The 23,647-nt window shown below is 42.5% G+C and overlaps 1 protein-coding gene across 1 annotated transcript in view; it reads left to right on the top strand.

Annotated features, from left to right (window-relative positions):
- The window catches only part of DNAJB11 (DnaJ heat shock protein family (Hsp40) member B11), a 140,102-nt gene that overhangs the window by 74,408 nt on the left and 42,047 nt on the right, over positions 1 to 23,647 (top strand). Inside the window, exon 3 of the mRNA XM_069225796.1 lies at positions 8,659 to 8,756. Within this exon, the coding sequence (XP_069081897.1) occupies positions 8,659 to 8,756 (98 nt within the window). The remainder of the gene's footprint in view (positions 1 to 8,658; positions 8,757 to 23,647) is intronic.

Below are 23,647 nucleotides of genomic sequence, written 5' to 3'. Positions count from 1 at the left end.
TGCTGACCTCATCCAGCTTCACAGACGTGTCGGAGCTCTTGGAATGGGAGTTATTTTAGATAGAGCGTCCCCGCCCCATTTATTTTCATTTAGGGCGATCCTGCACCTTCATATGTGTGTGTCTTAGAGTCAATTTACTTTTAGTCCACAGGCACACTGCGGCTGCCTCTCTTTACTGGAATTATGACTAGAGCAGACAAATGCTCAGGCATAGATATTTCGTGCCACCTGCCATGAGGGTAAAATGCTGGGATGAGCGCAGCTTTATTTTGTTGCGTTGATCGAATACTTTGCTGCTTGGCCAACGAAGTTCTTGTGCCACCTTTGATGATCGCACTTTGTTTTTCTTTCACTTTATGGAATGAACGCTGTTACTTTAGACAGATGGAGCAAAACGTTAGTCTGTTCTGGCCAGGGCCCGTCGGGTATAGATTCATCTTTCTCACGTTTGGGGTTATGACAAGTTATCAGGATATTTAGAAGGACTGGTTTTAGACTAATTTTAATTTCAAGTAACATCACATGGTCAAGCGATATTTAAGAGCACCATTAATTTAATGATACCTTGCAAGTATAGGCAAAAGGACTGCAGAGCTCTTTTGGTGGTAAAGCAGAGCTGAACTAATCTATTTTTTGGCGAGTACATCACGATGTGTGTGATAAACTTATGCGCAGGAGAGCCTAGATGGAGCATTAGTAAATTTGTTTGTCAGTAGGTCAGGATCACTTCACTGGATTGAACCCCAGCAATAGTATTATAATAAACTCATTTTCATTATTATGACATTGAGAATTCGTATTTTCATTTTGCCACATGGGTCAACAAAAACACTTAGCGCTGCAATTTACTTGATGCCTCAGTCTGGTTATATGCTTTAATATGTACCTAATCAGAGTGCTCTGATGGGGATAGTTTTAGGCAGTCAGTAGCTGTTTATTCAGAAGTAGATAAATTAACTGGGCTGCTTGCAGATAGATATCTGTTATGACCTAGCCTGCTGAATAGTCAAATTCAATTGTCCTTTCAACATGCTTGGGCAAACAATTTAAAATTTTGTTTTATGTGCAGCTTAAGCTGGCTGATCCCATTGAGAGTTTCTGCGGCTGAGTGGTTGTTGTTACGTTTACCGATCATGCAGAAAGTTCCTATTTCAGGACCAGGTGGAAGCAGATTTTGAGGGCAGCTTAACATGCCTTATGGCACAGGTCTTCAAACTCGGGGTGGGCCACCCTAGGGGGGCCTCAAGTGATCCTAAGGGGGGTGCCAGACTCTGGCCAAAAGCAGCATTACACATATAACAGGCCTTTGTTTTAAGCAGAAGCATGTTATTGCATTTTTCAAAAGGTAACAGTACTGAGCCACAATGTTTAAATAGGTCTAGACATATTTAAGCATTGCCATCTTTATAAAATAATTGTGAAAAATCCTGAGGGGGGGCCAATGAGTTTTATTTTTTCAAGTGGGGGGGGGCGCGGGATTAGAAAGTCTAGAGACCACTGCTCTTGGGTGTGTTTTTGGCCCTGATGTTTCTTTCTGGTCATTATGGCTGCGTAAAGCCTTCATAATTTTCTTGCGTATTCCCTGTGTCTTGTGTCCGCCAACTGCCTCACTTTAGACATTTAAAGGTATGTCCATGGCTAATTGTGGTGCTTATTAATGTTTTCATGATTACCTATATGGCCTCATGTTTTAAAGCTGATTGTTGTATCTTTTCGGAGGCGGGAGTTCTTTTGGTTGTGCAAGGCCTGGATCACCCCCATAGGAGACTAGTCTTTTCTACTCTGGGGCTAAGTTTCTCATCATTAGTGGCCAACAGCTATTCTTTAGTCTGCATTAGAAGTTCTCACCCTACCACCCCAGGGTACCTCGTCTTATTTTACAATACTAGTTCAGTGTATGAGTGAGGGATTCATTGGAGTTAGAGATGTTCTATGGGACACCTACTTCACAGTTCCTCATATTTAAAGAAATAATTATTCCAGCATAATTTAGAAAACCACAAGACTTTGTTTTCTATTAAACATAATTTGCTTAGCAATATAGAGCAGTGGTTCCCAACCTTTGACTTTTATCTGGATACTGGAAACTGGACCCCCAGTGACTCATTATTGGAATTCTGCGACTGGAGACCCCGGCCAAAACAATGTCAATGATTTGAAACGCAAAACAATACACAAAAAGCACAGAAACAAGCATTCATCAAACACACACACAAACAATAACACATTTTATTAAATTTGCAAGCGAATATACATTTAAAAAAATAATTTGGGATGGTAAGACTTGCATGAGGTGGAAGTTCCAGAATTGTTGGTAAGACGGCTGCATGTCCATCATTCTTTCTCTTGTTGTTTGTCCTGGTATTCCGTGGCAGTCTCTCTATTGATTCTTTTTTCAGTTTCATCTGTCTTTTTCAATGTTGTCTAAAATCCCTTCAATGATGTTTGGGTTTTGAAGATGTAGCATTGAGTGGTTTTATGGCTTGGTTTAAGGGAAATCTAGTGATGCTGGCTCTCCGGCCTGTTTCTTTGGTGAGAGGGGCGCAATTTTGGGTCTCTTATGGTTTGCTATGAGTACAGAGGCCAAACCTTTTTTAGCTGTGGCTTCATCTTGTGATCTGAAAAACAGGTAATACCTTGACCTTTTTCTTTATGTTGGTTTTTGTACCTTTACGTTGTATGATGCCTTTGGCCATGATATCAAGATTAGGGATGACCAGCTATCAACTGGGGTAAACTGATTAAAAGCGTTTTTTAATACTGCTTCTTTTCTGGTACAGTTCTGTTCTTTTTAAACTTGTTTTGTATTTTGTATTTGTATTTATGTTTCTTGTTTAGCACGTTCAGACCAGTGGTATCAAAGCGCTGGGCAGGTAAGAGAAGCCGATGCAATATTAGGATCTAAAGTGAAAACAACTAAGCCCTGAGTTGCTTGCGAAAAGGAAGAAGGAGTGAAATGCCTCTAATTTTTAGTGGGGGCGAGTTCCATAACTTAACAGTCGTCACTGAAAAGGCCCTGTCTCCCCATTTTACTATTTTGCTCCTCTACATCCATGCCATGTCAAGATCGGATGATCTCAGTGGACGGTTGGGAGTGTACCAGTTGATTGCTGTTCTCCGGTATTCTGATCATTGAGAATGAAGAGCCTTGTGAGTCAAACATAGTGCCTTGAAAATAATTTGCTTCCTAATTGGAAGCCAATGCAGCTCCCTCATATGCTCCTTGGTAGATGTAAACTTGGATAATCCAAGAACTAGTCTGGCGGCTGAGTTTTGAATAAGGTGCAGTTTAGGGCATTACAAAAGTCTAGTCTGGACATAATAAGGGCCAGAACCACGGTTACTCTAAGTTCCTGGGAAATAAATGGTAACACTGCCTTTAAAATTTTTATCATCCATGAACAGCTAGCTGTTAGTGACTCTGTTAACCTGGGTATCAAAAGATAAAGCGGAGTCACAAATAACCCCAAGGTTCTTAGTTGCGGGTATAGGTATGGGTAAAGTCCCACATATCTTGGGTCAGCAGCTGAGGTTACAAATAGAGGTTTTTGCACTAAAAATAATAACCTCAGTTTTGTTACCATTCATTTTTAGCCAATTTTGACACATCCAGTTATTGACTTCTCTCATGCAGGTTTGGAATCTGTTGACTATAATATGCACCTTGTTTTTAAAGGAGACAATTATTTGGGTGCCCTCGGCATATGAGGACACCTAGAAGTCAAAAGATCGAACCAATCTTGCAATGGTGGGGCAACATACAAACTAAAAAAGGGTTGGGCCTAAAGATGACCCCACATTTAACTGACAGTGTAATGTCTCAAAGTAATGTCTCCAAAATGCTCAAGGCCATACCCCTTAAACCTGTCTTATATAGGCGGTGTGTCAATATTTGGGGTGAAATAGTGTCAAATGCTGCCCACAAATCCAAGAGGATTAAAATAGCGCTACCTCCCTGATTTACCTGTTTTCTAATGGTGTCTGTGGTAGCAATCAGGGCAGACTTTGTACTGTGATTTTTCCGGAATCCGTGTTGCAAAGCATCCAGACAATAATGAACCAACAGGAAGGTGGCAAGTTCTTGGTTGATGTGTTGTTCTTAAATGCTTGTCACTATAGGTAGGAGAGCAATCGGACGTAAATTTTTAAGGTCCCCTGAATCTCCTCCTTTTTTTTTTTTTTTTTTTTTTTAAATAGGTATAATAACTGTTTCTTTCCAAGTAACAGAAAACACCTCTAATTTCAAAACTTCTGCGTACATTTCCTCTAATGGCATCAATAACCATTTGCAGCACTTTGGTTGGGCAAGGGTCATTTGGAGACCCCGAGTGGATCCCAGTTAGAAGGGACTTGATTTTACTAGTTGCTAAAGGTGCAAACTTTACCAAGGTTGGGCCGCCAGCCACGTCTCCATTAGAACCAGTATCCTGCTCATCTGGTGCTAGGTGGCGGGGTTGGAAACTCAGAGTGAATCTATAAGATCTTATCTTGGAAAAACACGGCAGCCCTATTACAGAAAGTCTGCAAGTTTTCTAACTCCTGAGAAGGAGTAGGGGAGACTAGGGCCTTTACTACTCTAAATAGTTCTTTGGGAACATTACCTGCATTTCTGATTTTCTGTGAATACCAGTATGACTTAGCACATTTAATAGTGTTTTTGTATATGCCCCATAGTTCCCTGAGCTTCGTTCTTTCTAGGAGCTCAGGATCAAGTTTCCACTTTCTTTCCTGTCTTCTACATGACCCCTTGGGCGCCTTAAGCTCTTCGGTATACCATGGGGCAGAACCTTTTTTTCTGAGTCTTGAACTTGACTTCCCTCAAAGGGGCCACTGCCTCTATTGCTTCCATAACCCAAGTATCAAAATCCGCCACTCGTGACCCTGAACATCCTTCAGACCTCCCCAGTGCCTCTCTAGGGCGCAATGAATTCCTCTCTCTACATGGTCACAATTTCTGCTATAAGTGGTAAAAGTCTGCTTGGGGTGCTTTTGTCTCCTATATCTTACTTCAAAGGGGTCCAAGCTGTTATCTGTCCAATCCAACTGCCTGCATTCCACTACAGTAACAAATTCCTGTGAGGAAAAAATCCCATCCGAAACATGGCCCGCTATATGAGTGTTTGAGGTAACCACTTGAGTCCCACCAAAGCAGGTGATGAACTCCAGGAGGGTAAGAGTGTTACTATCTTCCTTATCCTCTAAATGGAAATTAAAATCTCCTAGGGTTAAACTATGATCTATGGAAGCAAGAAGTTCAGTAATTTGGGCCCAGTTCTCCAGGAATTTCTTCTTGGGTCCAGGTGGACAATAAACCAAGAGCCCTTCCATCCTTAACATGTTCCCTTGCTTGAGCTTGAAATAGCCACCTTTGCAGGTGTCTGAACTATCCTTTATTGGAGCCATACAACAGCACAAACTACTTTTAAAAATGATAGCCACACCACCTCCCCTTCAGTTGTGCCTATCTAGTCTCTCCACATCCTAGCCCATTGGCAAAGCTGTAACGAAGTCCGGGCCAGAATCTGCTCTGGCCCAGGTCCCCAGGCCCCAGGTTATGTTAGTTTTCTTTAATTTTGTATTTGTCACATCATCAAAGCAGGCTGTGCTTAGTATATAAACACGTAGCTTGCTGAGAAGTATTTGGTTGAATCACAGCTACACTTGTTTAGACCTCAGTATGTGCTTTTAATTGGCACTCTTAACGTTCTCTTAAATTTAACTATGTAATGTCCAATAAAATTCGAACTGAGATCCAAATGAAATGCTGTAGAGCGTAGTTTTGACTTGAGCCTGCATTTTGGTCCACCTTAGTGGTTACTTATGGGACGTATATAAAGACCCATTGTGTTAGAACTGCATCAGGTACCAGGATTCCTGAAAACGGCTGCCGTTTTTTAGGCTGTCCTCAGGTATTTGTGTTGTCTTCTACCAATCTGAAAGCCTCTGTGGGTTTACACTGAGACCTTCCCAAATGTAATTACAGTTTTGATTTGTGTTATATTTGATTGTCAATTATATAAATGATTTCATCATTTGTGTATTTGTTGGAATGCTTGTTTCTGTTTTGTTTGTGTATTGTTTTACAGGTTCAAATCATCAAAAATGCTTAGGCCAGGTACCACCGCTTCTGGTAATAAGTCAGTGGGGGTCCCCAATTCCAAAAATAATTCAGTGAGGGTCCCCGACTTCCAATAATGATTAAGTAGGGGTGCTCAGAAGTTAAGATTCGACGTGAATAGGGAAAGCCAGCACTCCTGCTGGCACTGCCTCCTCCCTTCTGGTGAGCAATCATAGTGGTAATGACATGTAGCATAAAGCAGTGGAGCGAGATGTAAAGAGTATACAATCCTGTTGCCCCGCTTGGTCAACTTTTTCTTGGGTTTCTCTCTGACCTCCTGGTCTAAGGTTCCAGCTCACTCTCAGCTTGCTTCCCTCATCTTATCACTTTACCAATGGAACTACAGGTGTGGGCCCGTTTAGGTATTAATGGATAAATCTCACACCAAGTTGTGTTAGATTTTTTTCTGAGGCACACTCGCTTGGTATGCATAGTAGAGGCCAATGAAATGTATAAAATTACCTTATAAGTGGCTGATTTGTAGCGCCATGAGGTCATCTTGAAAGCTAGAAAGACCACATCCCATCCCATCATTCTGATTTTCCAGTTCCATTGTGAAGTCGGTAGAGACTGTGTGCCAGTGATGGGGAGTCAGTTGCTTTCTTCACTCAGTTTTTTTGTGGTTAATTGTTTTGGATTACGGCTATTAGATTTTAATTATTTTCTTATTATTGTCTGTCCTTAGCTGGTGCTTGAGCATTCACATAACCCTTCTCTTTATCCACTGACCCCCACGTACCTTGTATACAGAAGCTCAGGACACACTTTGACAGTGAAATGAGACTTAAACAGTACTTCCAAGTACTTCTTTCTCCATACCACCAACCTAATATTCATGAAAGCCACGGTGACTGATCTTTCACTTTGACAAAATCCATATAAATGGTTTAGTGTTCAGTAAATGTGAATATTGCAATTACCTCCCCACTTAACCTCTTTGAGCCCATTTAATAAGATACCTTTCTGCCTCCTGCACTCTGTGTATATACATGTTCCTCACTTTGCTGCCCCCAAGAGACATCAAGCCGGCTACCTCAATATGTACCACATGTATGTACACATATTCCTCATCATGGTCAATACCCTTTTGTATCTGCCCCATTTGAAAATAAAGGTAACCCAGCCTGGAACCGGGGCACCCCCCTCTCCATTGAAGCCTATGCGTTTTGGGCACCACTTTGACCTCTGCACCTGACCGGCCCTGAGCTGCTGGTGTGGTAACTTTGGGGTTGCTCTGAACCCCCAACGGTGTGCTACCTTGGACCCAAACTTGAACCCCGTAGGTGGTTTACTTACCTGCAAAAACTAACAAACTCTTACCTCCCCCAGGAACTGTTGAAAATTGCACTGTCTAGTTTTAAAATAGCTATATGTGATTTATATGAAAACTGTATATGCTATTTTGCTAATTCAAAGTTCCTAAAGTACCTACCTGCAATACCTTTCATTTGAAGTATTACATGTAAATCTTGAACCTGTGGTTCTTAAAATAAACTAAGAAAATATATTTTTCTATACAAAAACCTATTGGCCTGGAATTGTCTTTGAGTGTGTGTTCCTCATTTATTGCCTGTGTGTGTACAACAAATGCTTAACACTACTCCTTTGATAAGGCTACTGCTTATGATAAGGCACCGGCTCGACCACACTACCACAAAATAGAGCATTAGAATTATCTCTTTTTGCCACTATCTTACCTCTAAGGGGAACTCTTGGACTCTGTGCATACTATTCCTTACTTTGAAATAGTGCATACAGAGCCAACTTCCTACACCAACACATTTTAATTTATTAAAGCTATATAGATAACTGTTGGGTTCTGAACCCAGAACCTATTGCTTTGTGCCACCATAACAACAATGACGTGTGGCAGAATGCGAGAATGGTTATGTTCAAATGAAAGGACGGTTGCTTGCTGCTGCCTGCTCTGCCGGTCTTGTTGTAAATTATCATAATAAATTCTTCCAACTCATCCCGAGAGTTGAGGTTATTGAAGAACTTTTCAATAATATATTTATATAAAGAGGTTTTTACCCATCACTTTCATCCATTCGTCTGTTGTTATCTTTCACATGTTTCTTTCACCAACTAGAGCATATGCCAAGGGGCAGTGGGGCACCCCCCTTCAACCATGGCATTCTGCTCTTTTAAAATAGGGCAATTTCACACAAAGTAGTTCCCGGTTAGTGCTAGGGACTGCTATGGGAAAGACCAAGAATATATTTTTGCTTTTATATAGGTTTTTAATATTTTGGCAAGGGCCCAGCAGTTCCTCAATATTTTTTTTTACAAAAAACATGACAAAACATAACAAGCTTAGACAAAGCCAAAAGACAGTCAATGCCAAATCTAATGCCTTAGCCAGTGCTTGTTTTAGTTGCTCCTAATTTGTGTTCTGTCTACACCGTCTTCTCTAGTCCCATTTATCATGTGCTCATTTTCATACTTTAAATTGACATGCCCTTAAAGTGCCCTTGTAACTGACCAATTTGCTCTATTAATGTTAATAAATGAAAGTTTGCATTGTAATGTGTTTGCAGGTGTTGTCCGATGAGGAGAAGAGAAAGCAGTACGATGCCTATGGAGAAGAGGGCTTGAAGGAAGGAAATCAGGGATCTCACGGCGATATATTCTCACAGTAAGTTGCTATTTACATTCTTGTACCAAGGGAGTGTAATTTGTAAGCTTCAGCCACTCATAACCAATCTTAACTATTTTATTTGAACTACCACTCATCATAATTTTCAAATTAGGTTGAATGTACCTGTAACGATTTGTCCGTTCTGGATGTTTCTAATATTCGGGTGTGTGTTTTAATGCTGACATCATCATTTCAAGAGAACTAAAATTAATAAGTATGGTTTAAATGGTAAATGTATACTATTTCTTATGTGTGCAGATGCACAGAAAATAGCATGCTATTTATTAGCATTGTTGAATGTGAGATGGGGCTATAACGCACACAAGTCCTGCGTCCTGGAGCAACTACACCAATAAACTGAAATTCACACATTGATTACTACAGTGCAAAGGTCAAATACTTTGCTAGTAACAAGGTATAGCAAAATTGACAAGAGAGAAACGGTGTTACTCAGAGTGTGCATATTACGGTGGCATTACACAGGGAACCAACCAACCCTGCTGATGATCTTGATGCCTATTCATTGTGATTGTAACTCACTGCACTAATTTAACCCAATGCACCCTGGTCTTATTTACGTAACATATTTTAAAAATCAAGAACACATGAAAAAATGCCATGCTCTGCACACCATATATTGAGATGTGTAGTGTGCATTTTATTATCACTGTGAGAAATAGAAAGGCATAATGTTTTTAAACAATTTGCAAGGAATGTTTCTGTTTTTGTCAATTGAAGATTCATACTTTCTGTACAATGTGATGAAATGGTCATACTTTCTGTACAATGTGATGAAATGGTCATACTTTCTGTACAATGTGATGAAATGGGAAATCAATATTTAGTCCAAGTTGAACTTCATGTCAACAGCATATGACAATGTTTCCAAGTCAACGTTGTAGTAGTATAAGAAAGTCTCTTGACATGTAGTAGTAACATATTAACAGCTCATTGCATAACAATTGATGGTCATATCATGTACATTTATAAGCTTACATTCACTCTGTCCCCCACGCCCCAAAAATAGGAGCACACTACTTCCCTTTTTGTACTAATCACTATAATGATCAGTTATTGTAGATTATATATTTACCCAGTGCAGTAGCAGAGTCATTACAGACAAGGGAGAGTGATTTTCGGTAGTAATTCTCATTGTCATGGAAAGGCATCATGATGTCCCACACAATGCTTCACCTCATGTGAATCATGCTCCCACATCTCACAACGAATGGTAATAAATAGCATATCACACTCTGTACATCTACATATATCTGAAAACACAGAAGCAGCAGTAATTGTGTAATTATGTTTGACTTCGGGCCTGATTTAAAGTTAAGCGGTCAGGTTACTCCGTCAATAAATTGACAGGTATCTCGTCCTCCGTATTCTGATCTCCATAGGCTATAATGGGATGGTAATACGGCCAATTGGATGGGTGTGATACTGATACCATCACTACCGGCTTGTAACACACAGCAGATGGGAAATCTGTAATGTTTGTGACAGAGTAACCCCCTCCAGCCGACTCTAAATCAGGCCTTTACTTTCCAAAACACCTTTTAAATATTTTTACTAACATTGGCACACTTTGAAGACTCTTCATATATTGTGGAGAACAGTTAGCACAAGTGGCTACATTTTGGCTTGCCAAGTCTTGTGTACATCCATTGGAGGATGGAAGAGGAGAGAGTTAAGAAGATTGGGGTTAAAAAGGCCTCTTTCATGATGAAGTATCTATGGAAATGTTTGCCTTCCATTAACTCAAAAACTGCTGAAAGGAATTACGCCAAACTTGGCATGAAACTACAATTGTATGCATAGTAGGGCATTTTTTGATATAAATACATTCAGAGGTTCATGAGAGATTTGCTTTAGGAAAAAAATACATCTGGTGGTGGTCTTGGTTAACGTTTGTGTACAATGGCTTCCTGATCCTGCTTCTCTGTGCTGATGGAATCAATAGCGAAAGTAATGGTATTTCTCCTGACCTCTGATAACCAAGAAATGATGCCCACCTGCCTCTGAGAGCAATGCCTTGTTCCGAGCATCAACGGTGATCCGGAGAGCAGAAACGAATATCTCTCAGCTTCCAGCCACACCCACCAGGATAGCACAGCAATCGCAGAGAGACGATCATGAGAGGAGGTTAGACCTAGAATAAAGGGAAATAAACGTGGAGAGACTAAATCTATTGTGTGAAACAAACAACTGGAAATGAGTAAATCAGATACTGAAACGTCACATAATCCTTAACCATCTTACAGTGGAGGGTATGACACAGCAATTCTGCTGTTAACACCGTGCATGAAAACACACATGAAATTGTGATACCTGCAATATGTATGGAAAATCTTCTGAACATTCTTTAACCCTGACAAACACTACCAAACATTACTAAACATAACCAGACAGTTTTCAAGTGAATGAAACATGACTTAATGTAGCCATAATTATCATGCAACATTAAATTGTGAATCAGGATGGTGCCACAACTATTACGCACACTTTAGTTTAAATTATACCAGAGCCAGAAACCCAAGAAGTAGCATTTAGGCTATAATCTAGCGGCCTGAGTTCTGTTTCTTAATTCAGAAACGTTTTGTGAGTTCTATTGCGCTAGCCCTCCACGCTAGCTAGAACTAGCCCAGTATGGCAGACTTTAGAAATAACGAGCCCAAAAAACCTAAAGAAATCAAGACACGCCGTAAAAAGAGCCAAATCTGAAACATTGGTGCCAGAGCCACCAGTCAAACAGACCCAGCAGCAAATATGGATGCCATACTCCAAAGATTATCATCTGTACGTGATATGGCCCAGAACACCAAAACAAACTCTGATCTACTGCTGGTTGAAATGCAGGGCCTACAGAAAGAACCTTACGACTAATGACAAGAATATCAGAAGCAGAATCTATAATGGAAGACAATAATAAAATAGCACTACATAAGCAATCAGCCCAGAGCATTAAGAAAGTCACTTCTGGTAAGAGAAATTACAAAACTGGAAGAACTCCCTGAAGAAGTTGAAAAAGAAACTCCTTCGTGCACGGCCTTCCTTGAAAAATAGATCGCATCAGTCTCAAGAATCGCACTCTATAAAGCAGGGGTCTCCAACCTACTCTGTTATGAGAGCTACTTATGATCAGTAAAAACGTCCAGAGCTACTAATATCCTCAGTAATCAATCAATCAATCATGTTTTTAGAGCGCACTGCTTACCCATAGGGTCTCAAGGCACTGAGGGGTGTGTCCTCAGATCAGTTGAAGAGCCAGGTCTTGAGGTCCTTCTTGAACTGAGGCAGCAATGGCGACTGTCTAAGGGGAGGCTGGTTGGTAACCTACCTTTTGATTCCAGGTATGAGAAAGATCTTCCTCAAGCCGAGAAGTTCTTTATGCAGGGTACCTTGGCGAGCGACTGGTGGGACGAGGGGAGAGGTCTGGAAGGGGAGTGCAATGTTATGCAGCGGTTGAGGTAGCTGTCTGCTGTCATGGAGGGCTCTGTAGGCGTGTACGAGGAGTTTGAAGTCAATCCTTTTCTTGACAGTGAGCCAGTGGAATATGTTGTCGGCGGATGATGTCTAAGACGGGGATGGCGGCGGCATTCTGATTTTTTTGCAGTTTGTTCAGGTTCTTCTTGGAAGATCCGGCATAGAGAGCATTGCCGTAGTCAAGTCTGCTTGTGATTACGGTGTGTGTTGCAGTTTTCCATTCAGTTGGTCTCCATCTGAAGATCTTCCTGAAGATTCAGAGGATGTGTGAAGTAGGTGGAGGCGACAGAGTTGACCTGTCTGGTCATGGCGAGCATATGAGTTGAGGATGACGCTGAGGTTTCGTGCTTGATCTGTAGGGGTGGTGGGGCCTTCTGAGTTTTGAGGGCCACCAGGAGGCTGATGAGGAGGTTTTGTCAGAGTTCAGCGTAAGGCAGTCCTGCTCATCCAGGTGGCGACTGCTTCCATCCCTTCCCTGAAATTCTTCTTGGCTCTTAAGGGGTTCTCTGTCATGGAGATGATCAGATGGGTGTCATCATCATAGGAGACGATATTCATACCGTAGTTCCTGAGGATGGGGGCGAGTGGGATCATATAGATGTTGAACAGCGTGGGGCTCAGCGATGATCCTTGGGGGACTCCACAGCTGATGTCAGTAGGTTCTGACAGGTGTGACGTGAGCCTGACATTTCTGTGTTCTGCCTGTCAGGGCGGAGTTTATCCATCGAAGGGCCTTGCCGCGTATCGCTGCTGCATGGAGTCTGGCTTATAGTGTGCGGTGACACTGGATCGAAGGCAGCTTCAGGATCAAGTAGGATGAGGGCTGCTGTTTGTTCACAGTCGAGGAGGGAGCAGATGTTATCTGTGGCAGCGAGCAGGGAGGTTTCGGTAGGGTGGTTAATTCTGAATCCTGATAAGGAGACATCCAGGATGTTGTCCTATGTGTTGGCATAGCTGAGTGTTGATTGCTTTCTCGGCGACCTTTGCTGGGAAGGACAGCAGCGAGATGGGTTGGTAGTTCTTGAGGTCAGTTTGGTCGGCTGTGGGTTTCTTCAGGAGTGGGCAGATCTTGGCTTGCTTCCAATCTTCTGGGTAGGTTGCTAACTCTAGGGTGCAGTTGATGATCTTGCAGAGTTCAGGCGCGAACGAGGCGCTGGCCTTGTTGATTTCGTGTGGGCAGGGGTCTGTCGGGGCTCCAGAGTGGATGCTGCTCATGATGGAGTGGGTTTCATCTGTCGTGAGGGGGGTCAAGGCATGCAGAAGTCGTGGGGGTTCAGTGGATCCTGGCAGGGGTGTTGGTGAGCTCAGGGAGTCTCGGGGGTCCGAAACTGTTGTAGTGCATTTGTATTGTACTTTGTTTGTATTTTTGCATTTGTACAGCGCATTAAACCCAATAGGTATCTAAGCGCTAGGTGCACTGAAAAGACAACATTCGTAGAAAATGCACAACCTTACGTAGGGACATTTTCTTGGAACATCAGCTGTGTTATTATAAAAACACTTCCTAGTCCCATTACACGTTAAGAGGGAGATTCCAGCCAGGGAACCACAAATGTAAGCTGATTGCTGAATGCTTCGCTACAGATGCTAACGCAGACTACAGGCCTTTGCTCAGGTATGAGGGTTGATGTCCTGCCGGGGGAACCTGAAAGGCAGAATTAGAGCTTAACATGCTGTGCTCAGATTATGATTTAGATAGGAAATAGTCTGTCAATCCTACTGACAATATGATAGGGTTATTCTTATGCTTCACTCTTATCATGACCATTTTAATATTGTCATGTTGTGTCGTCCTGGTTATTGCAGCTCACGCTTTGCTATCTAAGATGCAGTTATTTTATTAAACCTTTCATTGAAACATATACTGCTTCTGTCTATCATTTGTATATGAGACTGTATTGTGAATGAGAGAACCGGATGTGACCTGAGTGACCACGACTTCCCTGAGAAGCCTAATCTATCATGCGCTCGGCTGCCCAATCATCCCTATCTTCTGGTAGAGATGAGGCACTGCTAGTTAGCAAACCCCGGATTTAGAGTGACAGGTGTCACCCACCGTGGGTAAGACTTAGGGCCATATGTATGAAAACATGAGCTTGCGAATCGCAAATAGTGATTTGTAAGAAATCGCTATTTCCGAGTCGCAATTGGCCATGTAACAAAATTGCGATTCGGAATTAGCGATTTCTTTAAAATCGCTATTTGTGGTTTGCGAGGCCCATTTACCGAATCGCAATTTTCATTCTCGCAAATTGCAATTTTTTTTGCGATTCGGTAAAAAATCGCAAAATGCGAGAAAGTTTGAGAATGCACACCTGGAGGAGCCTGATGACAACACCAGCAGGAAATGAGTCATCCCAGGCAGTTTCAGTTGCCACATCCCAGACCAGCATCCTGAGAGAGAGCAGCCCAGCCACACAGAGCAGCACTCAGAAGGAGCAAGAACACCTGAGCCAGGATGGAGACCCCAGGCCCAGCACAGGAGAAGGCTGAAAGGAAGCGCAAGCTTAAATTCAGTGAACAGGAGCTTGAGGTACTGACTGAGGAGGTGGTGAGGAGCCATGACCGCCTGTCCAGGTGCCTGAGAGTGAAAAGAGGAGATTAGGGCTGGACATACAATCCAAAATCTGCGCCATTGGAGTGGCACAGCGCTCCATCGAAGAAATTAAAAAAGGTGGTACGACCTGCGCTCCCGTGCAAAGGAGAGGGTGGCAAGGAGACTTGCGGAGGCCAGGGGTACAGGTGGCGGACCACCAACAGAAGCACCATCAACACCATTGGAGGACCTGGTGAAATCCACACTCCTCCCTGAAGCTGTGACTGGGGTCACAGACATTGACACCACCGGCACCAGCCAAGGTAAGTGCAATGATGTTTAGAAACCCTATATGTGTATGCACAAAAGCCCCTTAGGAATTAGCATGTAAAGTGAAGCAGTGTGTGAAGTAGTCCAGTCCACATCTTAGAAGCAGCACAACAATGCATTATGGGAGTGGCAGTCCACAAACTAGTACAGACAATAGCACAACAATGTAATGAAGTATAGTGACACCCAAGGTAACACAACACTCACAACACCGTGTAGAGCAGTACCTGTACCTTTATTGCCATTTTCTGACAGATAATGTAACATACAGAACTGACATGCTGCATATTGTTGTTGCAGGTGGGCCAGGCCCAGCAGCCACACCATCTACATGTGTAGGGGAGACGGACACCCATCAGCCCTCGGATACCAACACCAGTGGGTCCCTCCACATGTCCACTGTCCGCCACAGGCCCAGGGCACTGCCAGAGTTCACTCAGACTCTGATGAGCACTTGGAAGGGCCAAGCACACCGTCAGCACCAGACAGGCGCAGACAGATTCTGGAGGGCAGGGGTCATCCAACACCAGCACCACGCAGAATTGCGACAGAGTCCCGGGCACAACATCATGAGGCAGGTGAGGGTCCCTCCTTATTCGGGGGCCTTGAAGCTGCTATGTTGCAGCAGCAGCGTCTGCAAAATAAGCGGATCCTCAGTTTAGACAGAAACCTGCAAGTACACAACCGCAACATGATGGGCCTGCATCAGCAACTGGAGGCACTCAATGGCAATATAGTGCAGCTGCGTGAGGGACAGGTGCAAGCTTCAGAGGACACCAGGGACCTAACAAGTGCTGTCCGTGACCTCTGCCAGGCGCTGTGCCATGAGAGGGTTAGCCGGCACAGACAGGAGCACAGATTCCGGACAGTGTTTGGCAGCTACTGCAGGTCCTCAAACAGGATGGCTAATTCCACTGCATTGATCGCCAGTCGCGCAGTGGCGGCGCAAGTGGAGGCTGCACATAGCAGCAGGGACGTTGTCCAGGGACTAGTTCAAATCACAAATGTGATAGAACACATAATGGGTCAAAGATCTGCCGCTCCAAGTGAGGTAGCCTTAGGGGACACTGAGGACAGTTCAAGCCTCAGCAGTGTTGCCGTACCAGCAGCAGACACCAGACGGCGCAGTGCCAGACACAGCACTGCCACTGAAGGTGACAAGAGAGGTGCCAGTGACTTAACTGGGCACCCGAGTGGTGTGCGTGGGAGAAAAAAGTGACTCGTGCCGCCATTACACTGCTGTTGCCACTATGAGGGAATAGTGCATGACTCTGGTCATTAGTTTATTTGCGTTTGTCACATCACCTGTTTCGTTTATTTCTCATTCATACATTACCTGACGTAAGGTAATAAATATATATCACTACAGGTACAGTTGTCAGTGGATTTGTCATTCATACTCACGTCTGAAATGGTTGTGTGTGATGTCGGCACGCCTTTGCCTTCCCTCTGCTGCACTGGTCCTGTCTGCTGGCTGTAGAGGTGGTATGGGATCGTCATCCTCATCTGATTCCGTGTCACTGATTTCTATAGGTATGCCCCAGGTTGTAGCTATATTGTGCAAGATTGCACAAGTAGCCAGTATTCTACATGTGGTCTCTGGACTGTACTGTAGTGCCCCTCCACTTTTGTGGAGGCAACGGAAGCGACTCTTCAGCAGACCAAATGTGCGCTCCACCACGTTGCGGATTGCCCTGTGTGCTGCATTGTATCTCCGTTCTGCTGGTGTTGTGGGATTGAGGTAGGGCGTCATCATGTAGGTGCGCAATGCATAGGCACTGTCTCCTGGAAGGAACAGAGGGTACAATGAGTAAGTGAGCCATCAGACGTCACTACTGCATAAATGCACCAGTGTACAGAGGGTAAATACCTAGTAGATATCCTTCACCAAACTCCCCAGCTAGCAGTCTTGTGTGAATGCCGCTGTGGCGAAAGATGTACGAATCATGTGTGCTCCCTGGGTACCTGGCCACGAGATCAGTTATGATATAGGAGGCATTGCATATCACCTGAATATTCATGGAATGTTGGTATTTACGGTTTCGGTACATATACTCTGTGGCTGATGGTGGACAGATTGCCACATGTGTGCCATCTATGGCACCTAGGACGTGGGGGAACTGTGCTATCTGGTAAAACTCTATTTTTGTCTGCTGTATTTCCTGTGGGGTGTGGGGGAATCTGATGTACTGTTGGAGTTTGCTCAGCATGGCGTTGATGAAAGAATTAAAAAATCTGGAGAGGGTACTCTGTGAAACTCCCCAGCTAGCAGTCTTGTGTGAATGCCGCTGTGGCGAAAGATGTACGAATCATGTGTGCTCCCTGGGTACCTGGCCACGAGATCAGTTATGATATAGGAGGCATTGCATATCACCTGAATATTCATGGAATGTTGGTATTTACGGTTTCGGTACATATACTCTGTGGCTGATGGTGGACAGATTGCCACATGTGTGCCATCTATGGCACCTAGGACGTGGGGGAACTGTGCTATCTGGTAAAACTCTATTTTTGTCTGCTGTATTTCCTGTGGGGTGTGGGGGAATCTGATGTACTGTTGGAGTTTGCTCAGCATGGCGTTGATGAAAGAATTAAAAAATCTGGAGAGGGTACTCTGTGAAACCCCTCCAGCTGCTGCTATGACCCCTTGGTAGCTCCCAGAGACGAGTAGGTGTAGGGAGCATAATACCTGCACATGGGTGGGTATGCTGTGAGTCCTTAGTATTGTGCGCTGCAGTATCGGTTGTAGCTCAGCTATCAGGTCAAGTATCATGGCTAAGTTCAACCTATACCTCTCATATACTTCCTCCTCTGTCAGGTCAAAAAGTGTAATGCGCACTCTGAAAATGCGCTCCTGTCTCCTCCTCCCTCTCCTCAAACCTGCCAAGATCCTCATCCTCCTCGCCATGACGTAGAGTGCAGCCATTGTGGAAAGGTGTCTGAGGCATTCTGGGCCTCTTTATATAGGTTGCACCTGGTTACCACCTGGCTTCACTTAGTGGTATTTTGCATATGCAAAATGCCATTCTGCGAAAAATCTCAATTTGCGATTTTTTTTTGATGCATCTATTTGCGACTTGGATTTTGCGAATTGCATTTTGCGCCTCGCAATTTCCTACTGGAAATACCAAATCGCAAAATGCGACTCGCTAAACCAGCTCGCAACGCAAAAATTGTGATTTTTTTTATTTTTGGTCTGCGAATGCCTTTCATGCATCGCAGACCACGTTTTTGCACTCGCAAAAGGCCAATTTTTGCGATTCGCACTGTTTGCGAGTGGAAAAACGTTTCATACATCTGGCCCTTAGTCTCCCACACCGTAGACGATCTTGCTGCTCAAACTCCAGTAGTCTCATTAGAATAATGAGAGCCTACGCGACACACCGGCACATCAGAACCGTACATACCCTAGAACATCCTAAAGTGTCCTGAATAACCAGATTTGAAATGCCCTGCATATATGAGTCTATCATTCTGATGTCAACTGGTAGCACATTCCTGGCCGCTGCCACTGAGAAGGCTCTCTCCCCCTCCCCCCTCCTATCTGACCTTCCTAAATTTGGGGACATTTACCTTATTACCTGCCGATCTCAAAGGTCTACTGGGGGCATATCAGGTAAAGCCAGACTGATGCAATGCCTTGTGCACATAAAGCATAATGCTTTGAAGGTGATCCCTTTCCTGACCAGACGCCAGTGTAAGATCCTCAGGTCCTCCCTTACTGAGTGGCTCTTTGGTAGCTCTTGAACTAAGCATGCAACCACATTTTGAATCAGTTGGAGCTTGTTGAGGGAATGTTTAGCAGTATTTAAATATAGGGCGTTACAATAATCTATGCGCAAGTTGATAAGCACCAGAACTACAGTAGCCCTGAGCTCCCCTGGAATGAACTGAAAATCTTTTCAGCATCTTGAGTATCCAATGACCGGTGCTCACTGTCCTGCTTACCTGACACTCAAAGATAGTGTTTACATCAGACAAGATTGTTAGTGGCCACTGTCTGTAACTTTAACCACAGTGATCACATCTGCATCAGGCAGGAGACCCAGCAGTAATGTAAAAAAAGGGCTTTGAAGGGCTTTGTCAATTTGGAAATCCTTTATGTGGGTAATATGACATCAATACCATAAATGCCCCTGGTATCAAGGTAATATTAGCAATAAACCTCACTAATGCCACATGATTTATCACTCAAATATCAGCTTTAAATATATTTTGGAAATTCAGTCATCAGCTTATCAGTTCTGAAAATATAGACATTCTCGTTTTTAATACACTTTTTTCAATTTTGGTACACATATTAATTCAGTCAAGCAAAGGTTTAGAATATAGTAGGCTAGACTGGACACAGTAGATATACTTCTAGGCAGTGGAGAGCTACCAGTAGCTCATGAGATACTCGTTAGAAAAGCCTGCTATAAGGATTTTGAAATCAAAAGAGCACATTGGATACAGACACATACAACAACTCTACCAAAATAACCCAGAGCTCTAATTTACAGGCCTTTGTTCTACCCACACATGGAGCAGATACTAGCCCAAATTAAAAAAGTGCAAATTATTTATTTGAAATAACTTAGATTAAGATTGTGCAAGACTATGCAAAGATACAGTAACCTGAATAAAAGGATTCTTGGCCCAACATAAAATTTAAAAAAATGCTAAATATATATTTCTGATTTGTGGGCCCTGCCAGAATTAAACTTTGAAAAAGGGAAAATGTTGTTTGTGAGCCTGGCATCCTAGAATCTGACATTGCAAACCTAACACAGTGCAATACAGACCATGTGTGACTGGATCCTACATAAGGTGCTAAGACTGAATGCACCAATTTCTCACTTTTTCTCTCTTTCATGATCACGCTGAGAAATGCTAAGATTCATAAACATTATAAAGATATTAAAGTATTGTTCTACTAAGGTTCAGTTCTTGCTCATCTCTTACTGGACATTTAAGATGACAAAATGTTTCCTTGGCTTTTATATATGTGTCTTTAGTTTGATTTCAGGCCTCTGGTTAGATATGTTGCAAGAACTGATTTAGAACACAAACCTTGAGAGTTAATCAGTGACAACCACATGCTCAAGGAGTATACCCAGATGTTGACAAACATCACATACTTGAATTCAAATCCTGTTAGTGGAGGTCACATGTGTAGCCCCACTGAGTGTGGGGGTACACCTGTGACCCCCACTGTCCAATTGTAGTCCTCAGGGAGATGGAAGGGATTAAAATCAAGCTCCAGACTTTTCCTGTTACTTTTTTCAGGCTTTACCTGACTTAAACAATAAATATATAAATAAATGTAAGTTGCAATTGGCAGAAACATGATAGACATATCATACAGTTAAAAAAAAAAATCGGAGATATCAAATTCCAGAGCATGAGTCATTATTAGATTGAGGATGCCCTAGGCTCACTTGCAAACAAAAAGAACAAGCATTTGAAATTCAGTTGGTCTCGCATTTGTGAAAGGTAGAGATCTAGGTGAAGAAAATGGCTTTTTTTTTTTTTTTTTTTTGCATTTTTCTGTTTGTTTGTTTCTTAACTTTTGTTTCTTTGTATTCAGTGGAGTGATATTTGCATAGCGCTATTGCCATTCGTATGATTTTGAGGCGCTGGAGAACCATAAAATTGGAAACGGGTTATGAGGGAGGGAGGCAAGAGTAATATGCCGGCTGAGAAAAAACATCTGGAAAAAGCAAACACCAATAGAGAATGCAAGATTAAGTAAAGCATGTGAAATGTAAGCAGGAACAACATGGTTACACGAACGCTTTTACACTTAAATATGCTGGCTGAAAAAAAGTACAACATTTACTGTTCTAATGTGCATGAAGCAGGGAAAGGGTGCAGTACCAAAGGCTGTCTCTAGCTGTCTCTTGGGACCTCTTTTGGCCACATAAGGTGCTATGTTAGAGTGACGCCAACACAGGAAAAAAAGTGTGTTTGTTTTCCATTGGAATTTAACAACCAAGAGCTTTACTTTGTAAAATGCCCTGTTCCCGAAACTATTAAATTCTTTAAAAAAAAAATAAAAAAACAGAGACAGTGTTAAAAAAGCAATTTGGACTTAAACACACATACAATATAAGCAGGAAGTTCTAAGCACATCAACATGAGGTTTGAAAAAAATACGTAGCCTAGTGAGCTGAAAACTCCATGTATAAATTTATGAAATGAAGTTTTGACTTTATCGTACGTAGTACAGAGGTTTAATACATAAATTATTAAATAAATGAAATCAGAGAAAAACATGCACAGAAGATAATTACCTCTGTCAGAATTGTAGCAATGTGAGCACCGACCTACTGGGAATTCCATCAATATAAGCACAGAATTGGAATCCCAGTGAAAACAAAACGCTCAGAAACCAATAATAAGACTGTTTCCAGATGTGTGAGCTGCATATTTAAACAAAATAAACAATACAAGTAAAATATGAACCAGCATTTGTGAAAAAGATTACACTATTCCTCCAGGTTAAGAGGGAGGGGAGCTGAGTAATATGTTGGCTGAAAAAAGCAAACACTCTTGGAGAATGCTAGATTAAGTAAAGCATGTCCAATGTAAGCAGGTGTTATTGTTTCATGTTGTGAAAAGGAGTACTTGTTCTCCTGTGAATTACTAAGCTGGACTCAACTGCTGCAGGTACTCATTTTAGGTCACACAATAAAGTAATAAGCCTAGTGGAGGGTGTAGGATGACGAGGTAGGGAATTAATTTAAATGTGTTGATTTTTCATTATACTTAACTCAGTATCTTTTCGATAAAGTGAAGCTTGAGCTTGGACAGAGTTTCCCTCTCCTGTCAATGTGGAGTGTGACAGTATGTAGCTTTACAGAACAAGAGGCAGAATTCAAGATGGGGCATAGAGTTCTCCAGCACGATTCATTTCACTCCCTGTTAGCTCGAAGATGGCTTTTACCATTTTGAAAATCAATGGGTGTTGTCAGTGAGTAACCGCATTGGTGACAGCACTTCACAAATGAAGAAATTAGTGCTGATGCAAGGGAGAGGACTTCCTTGAACAGCACTGACATGAGGCTGGAAGTTCTGATGAGGGTCTGAATACTTACCCGCTCTTCAGAGTGACCACGGAGGAGGCCCCTTCGGCCCCTTTGTGGCTAACTGAATATTTCATAGTACTTGGATCCCCAGAGGTCAGTTGTCTTGATTAGACAGGCGCCTACTGTTGTATTCTGATGCTAGTTAAGGAAAATAATGGTGAAGTGAGGAAATAAGGTTTTTGTTCTCCAAGCCCTGCTTAGAATGGAGGTCAGCAGATGAAATGGGATAGTTGGTTTGCCCAAAGGAAAGTCCCTGTTCATGGCAACCATCAAGAAGTTGCAAACAACATCACAGATTCCAAGATCATAGCTATAGAGGGGAACATTGGAGATGGCGGAACAAGGTGAGTAGGAGAAGTTGGGAAAAATTGGTCCAACCATTGTCAATTTGAGTAAGAAGCAGAAGGTGTTAGCAGACGTTAACTGTGCTCTAACCTGTATTTTTCAGTTGGAAGCCAAGATAGAGCACCTAGAGAATAGTGATTGTGCATCTAACTTGCACTTTGTGGATTTTGTTACTGCATGAGGCAGTGCTTAATTTGTAAATGAGTAAGTGCTGGCACCCAGAGCTTTTCACAGAAGCCCTTTGTTGGTGCTATTTTTTAATTCCACCTCATACCTCTTTCATCCACCACCATACACCCCTGCTCTTCATCTCACTCTTGCAGGTTCTTTTTCATCCCTGTTTTCCACCATTGTCATTGTTTTTCGTTTTTTTCTCTTCTCCCTTTTTCTCTCCTTTTATGCCGTAATCTCTTATTTTTATCAACAGACTTTGACCCAGAAAAAAAAAGTCCTGTAGACAAAAGCAAGTGCCCATAGGCTCCACCCACAACCATCACATCAAATTAAACATTGACAGGAGAGGGAAACTCTGTCCAAGTTTTTGCAAAAAGTTCTGAGATTGAAAGTACAATAGAGGTTGGTGGCAGACTAGGCACATACCCTTAGTGGATTCAGGCTAGCCAATCAGGCACTGGCAGAGGTTTATTTGAATAAATTGATTATTGTCCCCAAAGTGTGATCTGATCCAGACCTGGTAATTAAAGCAGCAGTTGGTAGGAAAAACAAATTCCTGGATCTAAATAGGAAGACAGCAGTCAAGTGCCATGAAATGCAGAAGGTGAGAATGGAACTCAATTGTTTAGGCTTGGAAGTGGTCCTGTGGTATCAAGATTTAGGGAAGAGCACAACTGGAGAGGGCATGTGTTTATACAGGCAAAATCCTAATGGATTCTGATATATTGCGGAATCTAAATAAAAACATCCTAGTCTAGAGTGGTTGAATCATTCCAAAATGGTTTCCACTATACCTAGAATACTCGCTTTAGCACAAATATATTTTATTATAAGTTTGAAAAATTTAGTTTGACTTTTGATACAAATCAAAGTATGAAGTCTTTAGGCCAAGAGAACATGCTTCAAGGCCTTTTCCATGACGCCCTGCCTATTAACTTTGCATGTTT

This window comes from Pleurodeles waltl, chromosome 3_1, assembly GCF_031143425.1.
Source record: "Pleurodeles waltl isolate 20211129_DDA chromosome 3_1, aPleWal1.hap1.20221129, whole genome shotgun sequence".
NCBI classification, from domain to species: Eukaryota; Metazoa; Chordata; class Amphibia; order Caudata; family Salamandridae; genus Pleurodeles; species Pleurodeles waltl.
This window is presented reverse-complemented; position numbering and strand designations above follow the sequence as displayed.